A 12,286-nucleotide genomic window follows, 5' to 3' on the forward strand; every position below is an offset into this window, starting at 1 on the left:
TTAAAAATGTCAACTGGAACATTGATATCTTTTATGGCATGGAACTCTTATACTCTGATGCACAGACAGTGATAATAGATGTAGTCTTTTGATATGAGGCTCGTTTTCATAAGACTAAATAAAATGACCTGAAGCTAAAGAAATAAAAGTGAATATACGTTTTCCCTAGTTAGAGTAACGTTAAAAAAATCCTAAATAGTGTGTTTATATCCTCTCGGTAAATAAGCATCTGTATGATAAAGTGGTGCACTTAGGCTCATCTACACCAAATAAAGGACCTGAGCAAACTCGATATTGCCTCAGTTTTATTCAGCTAACTTTTATTTTCCGTATCCCAACGAATTAATCCTGTCGACTTTATTTTTATTTCAATAAGCCTTTTTAAAACTAAGACACTGAGTTTTACAAGTTTTGGATAAATAATGGTAAATTTCCTTTCGTGTTTCTAAATCATATCTGATTAAAATAAATCGCTGAATCGTTGCACTTGTTTTTACTCTGCATGACCTACAATTATTTAGGTTTTTCTCTTGCTAACTGAAGTACACCAATGATTCAACATTGCTGCAATAAGTGAATCTGAACAGTTTAGATCTGTCATAATGTAACTTTATAATACTCAAGATTCTAACGAAACACACACTCGGTCACCTATAGAATTGCTGTCATTATTCTGAAGCAGAATGTTCGCCGTGTTATATGTTCTTTTTATTGTTCTTTCCCCGTTGTTTTGATACAGGTAATTGAAGATTGGAAGTACGTCGCAATGGTGCTGGATCGCTTGTTCCTGTGGGTCTTCACCATCGCTTGCGTCGTTGGAACCTGCGGGATCATCTTCCAGGCACCTTCCCTCTACGACACCAGAGGTCCCATAGACGAAGTCTATTCCGAAATCGGCCCTGCAATCGCGGGTCAGAATCATTAAATAACTCGACTCCTCCCAGTTAAATAAAAGAAGAGTTTAAATTTGTGTGTGCGTGTATCAGCCTCCCCCTTTTGAGAAAACTTGTAATCTTATTTATAGCTAGGCAAACAATATGGCGGCTCCATTAAACTTGATCTTTGATTATATCTTGTCAGTTTTTTCTTACCTGTAAGGATATCTTGATACCAAGTCATTTAGATTCATGTATATGTGTGTGAGTGTATGTGACTCTTATTGTATATGATGTCTTTATGAATGTTAAACCAGAATTTGCTAGACTAAGGAATCTTGATTACGCTTCAAACTTTAGAGAATTTTAGGTATCTGATCTCTATATATTTATGAAGGGTGCATTATTTTATTTGTTTTCTGGCGATGTGTGTGTGCGTGTAGATTATGCATACCACAAGAAATTGTGTATATATGTATGCTTGTTTATATGCATATTTATGCGCACATATATACATATACATATACATTATATATATATATATATATATATATATATATATATATATATATATATATATATATATATATATATATATATATATATATATATATATATATATATATATATATATATTATATGAACAGACACCGAGTAACATGTACATGCTTAATCTGGCACACACGAAATATTACAGATTAATGTAAATGTTATAAAGTTTAAATTTTTCATATATATTATGTATATGACCACGAACGCTAGTGTTTTTTATGTGAAATATAGTGTTCTTTGTAATGATAAAGAATCCGTTAACACTAGATTTTCCCCTTTATATTAGAAATTCAGCCACGTAATAGATATGAAAATTTCGTTTTCATTCGTAATAACTTCAATTCATTTAATCATTAGAATGTCAAAAGTAAGGTAATTTAACTGGATGAAAGAAGAAAAATATGTATTTTCGTATACACGTCTTTTATACCTAATACTGTTAAGATGTTTGGTCTATGTCTCCACCCTGAAATGAAAAAGCATAAAAGGAAGACACGGTAAGACGTCGTAAGGTATCCTCAAGTTGATTTCTTTATTTAGCCGAAGTTCCACAACATACATTCTGGATATAGATTGCATATGCTTACGCATGTACACATTCTAAATGTGTTGTGTATGTGCTGTTGTATACATATGCATAAATGCATACTGTTCAGTATATATACATGCATACGATATGTTTGTGTATGTTTAAGGATATGTTACTTACTTGCTGTACATGCTGTGTAAAATGTTCACTTTGAAAGCCGACGCAACGGAGTGTATGTAGGGTAATGATATTCGGAATGCGCTGTTGCTTTATTTTGATAGGAATAGCTTTTTAATTGAAAGAATTTTTCACAAGGGTATGAAAAATAAATAACTAAAATCTACCCTGTAATCAGCTCACCTAAACTGTGTTACAATATCGAAGACAATATTTGATTGTACATACTTAATTATCAGATGTAAATCATTTAACGTAGTTGAGATAAATGTTCAATAATTGACCATTTCATCATCGCAGTTTAGTTTTCTCGACCACATTGTTGCATATGGTAAAGGTCCGATGAATATATATATAAAAAAATGATTCGTATATCGAGGTAATTAATTCTTAAGTGTATCTTCATTTTAAAAGTCTTCAATAAATTTACATAAGGAGAAGAATGTTAAAGTGAAGAATTAGCTGAAATATAAGAAGTTCGTGATTGATATTTGATATCGAGTCACATTCAAATTATATGAAACACTTACATGTCGTGGACGATGATATAAGGATTTCATTATGACAACTGTACATTTTATACGATAAGTATTCGAGGTCATATTAGTTTCCGAATGAGTTCAGTTTATCGTGACAGTGTACAGGAGTACTGCATCATTCATGTGTGTTAAATGGTCCATTATATTCATTAATCTTAATAGATACTCTTATTGATAATTTTCCATTAATCTAAGGTCAATTACGTTGACCTTACGTGACCTAGACAATAATATGCCTTTGTGGACGACGAGTATCTTTGCTCCAAAGTGTTTAGTCACATGATACAGTATTCATAAAGTGCAGTTTTTGGCTCAAATATAATAGCAACATCTATTTTGTGTAAATACCAAATGTCGTCAAAGACCGTGAAAAGTTTGCTGAATGTCATTTGTGCCACGTCTGACATAATGTTTCGTGGAAGAACCATGAAAGATCATGTAGTTCAAAGATTCTCTTAATTTATAACTAACATCAGTTTAGAAATCTTCATCCACGTGCACTCATGGGGTATTATGAACCAAATTTGCTTTCATTTCCGCAAAATGTTACACATGCATCAGTAGGGTAAGACTTGCTCAGAAAAGGTAATAAGTGTACCAGACCTTGTGCGGGTGGTTGGATAATCAAACATTGGTAATACATTGTTGTACAGTTTTTCCACGAAAATTTTGGTACTTTTACCCAGCGGAAAAGAATGCTCAGCTAATGTTAAAATAGGTGATGTATAGGTCGCTGAATATGTCCTCAGATATAATAACCCTTATGTGTGTATATGGTGTAACTCCCTCGCATAGAGCCTTCCCCACTACTCTCAATTTTCTGAAAGGGAAAAACGTTTACGAGGTCACTTTCTATAGTGAACCAATGACATGGCAAACTTTTCACTTCGCTTATGGTTATCTCTGTTCTGTCATCAACTGTACCTCTGCCTCGTTTTCCACTTGAACTCCTCTGTGTTCTGGACTGTTGCCATTCTCTGTATTCTTTGTAAATTATCCCTGTACAACTCTGCTTTTACTAAGGTGTTTCTTTCTTTTCGCTGTTTCACCTCCCATATTTTAAGGGCATGTATTTTTTCATTATTAACCATATGTATAAATATATTTTTAGGGTATGTGCTGACACTGATCAGATATCACCCAAGAATTGCAGACAATTGCTTGTAGCTAGTTATCAAGTAGTTGTTAGTTCTGAGTATGTTGGAATGATTTCATTTCCATATAACTACGTCATAAGAATGACCTAAGTCAGGGAGCACTCTGTGCCAGAGCAGTAAGGGTGAAAATTAGAGACTGTTGTAGATGAGTAGTCTTTACTGCTCTTGCATGTGAGGATGAATCCCAGCATTGTATTATACGACTAATTTCTGTCATGCTTCTAATCATTTTAATGGTCACCGAATGTAAAGGCTCAACTACATGGAGGAGTTGGTTAATACACAAAGTTGATTAATAGTGATTCTTTATTGGTGAATATTTATTGGTACCCCTTTGCAACTATATAGCTTGACATTGGTTATTTATATCTTTCTTAGTACTCATAGACTTCAGTGCAGTTGTTAAATCATACTTGCGTTCCTGCTTATGTGGTCAATCCTAGTCCTGAAATTATTCGAAATGTTCACCAATAGAGGCACCTTTAACTTTATACAAGAATGCTGAATTGCATATAGTTTCAGAGAATCAAAAGCGAGTTGCGGAAGGTGTAAGCATGAGTCTTCCTTATGTATAATATTTTGCTCACTACATTCCATTGTTTTCGCAGCACTTGACTGTTGACAATATTTAAATTTAATGCGTTGTTTTCAAAATTCACCGACTAATGAAATAGTAATTTAAGGAAAATTAACCCTAGATAATTTTCCCTTCTATGTTCCAACTTGTCCGTAAATAGTTGGATATAAAATCATAGGATCACATTTTTCATATGCTATAAATAGTCCCATAGAATATTTATTTCAAGTAGGGAATCACTAGAGGCTCTTTTCCAGAAGTCGTAAGCTTAAGCTTATTTTAAGTTTTGCTTTCCAATTGCCGGAAAAGAGAAAGAAATGCAGGATAATTTGTGCATGGTCAACCATTTACCGTCAGGTAAAGCTTTTATGAGGGCTTTGGGTAGAGTCTAGTCAAGTTGCACCTATATCAAACCAAGCTTTACAAAACCTGTGAATTTCTTTATATATCACTGTGATTTACATTTTTCGCTTATGTTGAAGATTAAAACATTCCTACCTTAGATTACAGTTAGTATACTGACGAAAAATAACCCCTGAAATTCTCTCAAATGGTTTAAAAATTGAAGGAAAGCTATGTGTTAGCCGAAATGTAGGTTGGTTTGACTCAGGTGTGACTGTTTGATAATGTTACGCAACAATTCGAGAAGTTTTGTTGAAAGATGAAGGGTAACGTAGAATCACTCTGAAGTTGAAGCTAGGAAATTTAAAGCGTAAATGAAATGCGTTCCATATTTATCCTGCACCTTTTGTTTACGTATTATTTTCTCCGTTCCTATAAATATGATCCTATAAATACTTTTAGTCACATTGGTTATGTTCATCCTTTCCTGTTCACAAATTTCACAAACTATGATGTCATATTAGTGCAGCAATGATGCCGAATTCTACTTCATTTCCTTGATTGTTGAGATCATGGGAGAATTTATTATTGGAGGACTAGATGACTTTCGTATCCCTAAAACCCTTACAACTGCATCAGTATGTAGCTTAGTAAGATTTATATTTAATGTAGTATACATTTACATAATGGTTAACCCTATAATTATCACTGGAAAATAAACAGTAAACAGAGGTCACGAAACAAAAAATAAACACTCGTTTTCCTGTTGTATTGTTAATGTTAACTTTAGATGTCGACTAGTTTTAATAGTGTTTAGAATTTCCACATTTCTTCCCTGATTTATTAATGGTAGTGCTTTGTAACTTGTAATTCATGAACTGTACTTTATTTTGAGTATGGCTCAAAGCTGGCTTTTTCGTAAGTTGACTTGTAGAATAAGGCCTGTAGTTACCGTAGCTATTATTAAAAAAAAAAGAAATTAAGACTTGCATCAAAGATTGATTTTGTGAAATATTTCAGGTTCAAATCTGTCTTTTTCGTTGTAAATTGTTTAAATTTCGTTTGCGGGTAAATCGTTGAAACGCTTGTGATCAAGCATTCATCTCGTTCGATTTAAACTGGCATAAGGAAAACTTAAGAAAAACTGATAAACTTTCTTTAAAGAACCAGGCGACAGTAATCCAGAAGATTAAGCACTTTAGAAATACATGTAATCTTTGGTAAACATACAAAGCCTAGGGTGTGGTACTTATAACAATTTTTGTTCAATGAAAATGTAATGAATATCATTCTGTTATGTAATGAATACCATTCTGTCTGTAAAGAATACCAGATAATATAGCGAATACTAATCCAACACAACTGTAGGAGTTACAGCAACTAACCTTCGCAGAAACTGTTATAAATACCACTCTCCAATTTGAAAAAAAAAATACTTCATGAATACCACTCCTGATTCAGTCTACAGGCTGTCAACATTTACCTAGATTTCAATCTTTTCAGACATATTATCTGAAAGGCTAGATCCCAAAATGGCACATAGTGTACTAAACGTGGTGTCATTTAGAAAGATTTAGTTAACTGAAGAAAAATTTAAAAAATGCAAAGTAAGTGTTGATATATACTCCCTTGTTGTATATCAAATTTGAGATGGTTTATAGGGTATAGATTGTAATTATTTTAAGAAAGAAGTAGAGAGCAAAGTGTTTACCTATGACTTTTATGATAAATTTGCACCTTTCCCCTGCTGTATATATTTTACCTCGTGGTGGAAAGTCATCTGGTCCAATAATATAAAGTGCTTGTAGATAACATTAATAATGAGAATCGTATACTCCACTACTATCTTACAGATGATGTGATATTGTTCACCAATTGTACAATGTTTGTCCAGTTCTCAGAAAAATTAAAGATTACAAAGTTAATCGGTATCAAGACGAAGTTATATTTGTGGATGTAGTGTACACGAAATAGCAAGCGTTTATGACATCTTTAGTTTTTTTTAAAGTCTTGTAGATAAGCGCATCAGATTGCAGTTAGCGCTAATGTCCCTTCATTCATTCATGCAGGATAGTAGTCATTATACACTAGAGTGACTGAAAAATAAATTTCCTGACTCCTGCTTCAGTGAAAGTTCTACCGCTATCTTTCAACCAAAATCACGACGATTTGTCCCCAAATCAACTCAGGCGAAAAGATGGGATCGGATTCTCCGGAATCCGAATCTGCTTTACGGTCGCTTTTCGCCAACAGCAGATTGAAGGTAACCTTCTTTGCCTCCTTTGGGTTTCTTTTCTCTATTTTCGATACCGTGTCTTTTTACTCTTTGCATTTGTGTTTGCACGTGCATATACACTTGCACGCACGCGCACGTTGCACGTGTTTATGCACGTTTGTGTGGTCGTGGACGAAAGATTCAAGCTTTTGAGGTTTTCGTATGATTTAAGCAGTGAACGAAACCAAAAGAGAAATAAACTGAGGGAACTTGATTTCTTTTGGCAAAACCTAACTGAAGTCGAGTTGATTTGGGCACGAAGAATATAAAAAACTTCCTTATTCCGATTTTCTTAAAACGCATTATAGCAACACTTAAAAAATAATAAAAAAAGTCTGTATAAACAATAAATACCATTTTCACTCTGATGGTGAATCGTCATTATCAGAGTGTATTAATTAGATTTAGTCGGTTATGAAAATCGTTATTTAAGATAAGGTTTTACTGAGTGTTACCATTGTATATACTATATTTGTATTGCCACCGCAATAAAGCATTGTGAGTCGAGTATATTTCGATTTTCCTATTCATTTGAAAGACTACTAAGAGACAAGGAAATGTTTTGAAGTTTTATAATATTTACGAGAAAATCGTAAACTTTTTTGGTAAATAAGATATATTATTTCCCAAAATGTTTCAATACCAGAGATGGTGAAAATTACGATAATAAAAATTTTCATTTCAATGAAAAAAGTTTATTGCTTCTACAAATACTCAAGCTGTTTCGAGATTTAAATGGAAAATAGTCAAGTTAACATTTTAACTCATTTAAAGTTTTAGAAAAATTTCACATTCACTCGCATATGTATAATACACACACACATATATATACACATACACACATTTGTATATATATATATATATATATATATATATATATATATATATATATATATATATATATATATATATATATATATATATATATATATATATATATATAAATAATATATACTATATATATTATATATATGTATTTACATAGTTATGCATATATACGTATATATGTGTGTATGTATTATATATACATACACACGTGTATGGAAGAATAAATAGTATGCAATGCTGTTAGTTGGGGTCTCCTGGACACCAAAACTCTAAATACTGAGGACATCCGTGGACGAAAACTATGAGAAGGGAGGTTGAAGAATGTGGAAGATAAAACAAACGAAAGACAAGAGAGGCGTAAATTCACAGAAGCTCTTTACATCACGTGGCGTTAGAGAATGGTTACATGCACTATATATGTTATATATATATATATATATATATATATATATATATATATATATATATATATATATATATATATATATATATTATATATATATATATAAATTTTATATATGTATGTGTATATATATATATATAAAATATATATATACACACACATGTATATATCGCGCACACACAAACAGTATGTACACCATTAACACGTGATTAGTTTGTCTCACATCACTACAGGTGAAAAATAGACAGGGGGTTAGCCAAATCGGTCTTCTTATTTATTCACCTTGGCCATATATATATGTAATATATACATATATTTTCATATATAAAAGTAATAACTACGCAAGTGAATTTATTATTACAAATGTTGAGCCACAAATTTTTAATTACCAATTTAGGTTACCTTTCGGAGAGAGAATTCACACACATATATGTGTGCTTATAATATATAATGTATATGTATATATATATATATATATATATATATATATATATATATATATATATATATATATATATATATATATATATATATACATAGAATATTATACATAGAATGTTAGAGCTAAGGAGGGTGAGAAAGATACATTTAGAATGGGTGGTTCCAGATTTGATCCCTACATCAAGCATTTTGTAGGTGAGAATGTTAGTTGCATGTCCCTCTCAACACTGACTGTGACCCCCACCAGTTGTTTGCCGCGTGTGCAATTCATTGCATTGGTCAATAAGGGCTCAAGTATTTTTCACAGACTTCGGTTACAGTGCTTCGTCCTCGACGGTGATTCGTATATTTCCCCTGACAGAAGAATTTCGTCAGACTCCTTAAAAAGATCATCAAACGTAGAAGATGTTGAAGTATTTCAAGTTCCAAATAGGAAGAACCGTAACAATAAATTAAGAACAGCAAAAATTAAATTTGAAGGTCTAGATTTACCATAAGATATTACAATAGAAGGTAAAAAAAACATGAGATAATTGCATGTGTTCCAAAACCATTACAGTGGCAGAAATGTAAGTTTGGCCACACTGAAAAACTGTCGTAACACTGAAGTGTGTGCTTGTAGCACTGCAGAACATCCAGCAACACGTAACTGTGGAACACCAAAATGTATAAATTGTGGCCAAAGTCATCACGCCAAAAGTAAAGAGTGCCCATTTTATCTGTACAATAAAGAACTGACATTACTAGTAATTAGAACTGGTATGTCTATTAGAGAAGCTAAACAAGAATTAAGAGCTAGAGGATTCATAGACCAAGCAAAGAACTCTTTATACACAACAGCCATCAAAGGTAAAATCTCAGAATTTGTTCAAATACAAACAGGTAATTTAGTATCAAAAAATAAAACTTCCGTCAAAGAGAGACCGAATAGAAAGTGTGTCAAAGCCGACATGGAGAATGTCAGATACACTCTGACATCAAATGAATATGAAATATTAGATGATTTAGTCGAAAATAACGACACAGAAGAATACCAATACCAAAAATAGAAACAAAGGAAAGTTCAGCTAAAGATACAAAGAGAATTAGGGAATTACTATCTCCACCTCATCAAATAAAAGAAAATAAACAGAGAACAGAAAAAGAAACCAATTATGCAAAAACAGAATTCAATTATTCAAAATGAAGTAGAAAATAAATTCCTTCCCCAGTTTATCCATCAAGAATGAAGAACATCATGAAAAATAGAAAAGATAATGTTCATGATGAAATCTGTGAATGCAAAAAATGGACACAGAAGGAAACAGATGAAAACGCCATCCAAATACATGATAATGTATGTGGCTGCTATGATTGTTTTGTCAAAGAATGTAATACAAATAAACCAATGCATAAAGAAACAATAAATACAATTAGATCATTTATAGCTAACAGAAAAACTGAAAATGTTTCCAAACATGAACTGCACCCCATCGATTGCATGTGTGTGTGGATCACCTGCTTTATTACAAAAAACAAAAACAAAAAAATACTAGTCATAGATAGATTTTCAAAGTCACAAAATACTAAAGAAATGAGTGATCCGGTTCACTCAGTACCCAGTAATATTGAAGATGAATAAAAATAGATTACGATATAGTAATTACCTAGTCCTTTAATGTAAAATTCTAATAAATTAGGGACTTACTCTCTGTAACTTCAATAACTATATAATTCAGTGGAATATAAGTGGCCTGAGATCAAGGTTACATTTAGGAGAAATCCAGAGACTCTTGAAAGAATATGAACGTATGTGTAGATGCTTACAACACATAGGTATTCCTGTTCCAGCAATTAAGTATAATTTAGCCTGTCAGTCCAACCCAGGAGATTGGACTCTTGGCACAGCAATTACATAATAAAGTAACATATGACAATATTTTAATCAATAAACCCAATCTCCAAGTATTTGCAATAAAATTACATCTACCTGATGATAAAATCATAACCCTCTGTAATTTGTATAACCAACTAAATCAGCATTTTATAATTTAAATCAATTGTCAAATTTTTTAACGAACTTCCAACTACCATTATTAGTAGCAGGCGATTTTAATGCTCATCACCCAACATGGGATGAAAACTGTAATCAAGCAGGTCAAGATGGAATCATAATAGAGCAACTGACAATTATTGTTGTTTAAATGGAAGTGAAGTGCCTACTTATTTCTCCAAAACCCATGTAATATTTTTATCTATCGATCTATCAAGTTGCTCCTCATCTATGATAGATCATTTTTAATGGAATGTAGCCGAAGATTCATACACCAGTGATCACTATGTCCAGTAATTATTTCATACTTACCCCAATTACTAACCTCTCAAACTCTAAAATAAAGCAGATTAAGAGAAATATGATCTCCACACAATGAAACTACCAACGTCAAATCATACAGAAGATAAAAATTCAAGAAATTATTTGATAAAAATTTTATCATAAATGCTGTAAATAAATCAACACCTATCATGAGAGGACATCCAGACAAAACTACAATCCCTTGGTGGAATGCTCATATGTCAGAAATTATGAAACTGAAACACAAAATAAGTAGACACCTTCATAGATTAAACCAGAGCTATAAAAGATAATATCAAATTCAGCTTACTGTGAACACTCTCTTCAACAACTAGTGTTTATACCATTAGAAATAGAAACCTTAAAACCAGAACTAAATAATTTCAGCTTAAGCCAGGCAAGAAATAATCTTGGCACGGAAAAAATCCAAGGAGAATTGTGACTGCAGTTCTATCTGCATATTTGTAATAAACTGTTGGGTCTAATGCTAGGCAGGATCAGGAAATGATACTCATCATGGTTTCGTATCTTCATTACAACTGACTCACAGCGGAAGACGGAAGTACAGATAGCTCGTGACAATGACATCACTTATATGGGCGGCGCTTAGGCGCTGCTAGCAGGTTCATGAGCTAATACATCTCACATCTCCCTCCCAAAATATTACGAAGAGGGTAATATTTTCCAACTTATCATTGACAACACATTGGCAACACCAAAGACAGACAATACGACAAGCGAAATGACCAACACTTTTAAAGAAAAACATTCGAGACAGGTATGGCAAACCACAATCATAACGAGTAATGGCAACATCAAGATGATGGAAAAGTAGAGAGAGTGAAAGAGAGAGAGAGTTCAACATCAGTGGCAATAACATATAAAGTGAAATAATCATCACATCAGCAAATACGAACTCAAGGTACATTTAAACTCAGCAAAGAAAAAAAAAAAAAGAAAACACTTTCATCTTGTAAAATGCAGAATCAAAGCATGGTTAATTATACATAATCGTTCATCCAGGCAGGGCCTCTCGCTTCCTTGAGGCCGTACCTTTGGCGTTGATGGGGAAGACTTTGGCTTATGAGCCACTTCGTCTTCGGTAGGAGTGGCTCCTGTTGGCTCACTGGCGGGCAGTTCAATGACCTTGAGGTGTCGTCTGTTTCTTATCGATGAACGCCCACTGCCATCTAATCTTACTGTGTACTGCCTATGAGGTCGTTGCTCGACTATAATTCCCAGCCTGTCCCAGGCCT

At 32.9% G+C, this 12,286-nt stretch overlaps 1 protein-coding gene across 3 annotated transcripts in view; it reads left to right on the forward strand.

Moving 5' to 3' along the window:
- Positions 1 to 7,528, forward strand: part of nAChRbeta2 (nicotinic acetylcholine receptor beta2) — a 653,562-nt gene extending 646,034 nt beyond the window's left edge. For all 3 annotated transcript variants that reach the window (XR_010856576.1, XM_067123826.1, XM_067123827.1), the window contains one exon: positions 740 to 7,528. Coding sequence is in view for 2 of the 3 variants with exons in the window: in XM_067123826.1 (XP_066979927.1) it covers positions 740 to 925 (186 nt within the window). In the remaining variant the exon portion in view is untranslated. The remainder of the gene's footprint in view (positions 1 to 739) is intronic.
- The last annotated feature ends 4,758 nt before the right edge of the window (positions 7,529 to 12,286 follow it).

The sequence above is a fragment of the Macrobrachium rosenbergii genome, chromosome 21 (genome assembly GCF_040412425.1).
Source record: "Macrobrachium rosenbergii isolate ZJJX-2024 chromosome 21, ASM4041242v1, whole genome shotgun sequence".
Classification (NCBI taxonomy): domain Eukaryota; kingdom Metazoa; phylum Arthropoda; class Malacostraca; order Decapoda; family Palaemonidae; genus Macrobrachium; species Macrobrachium rosenbergii.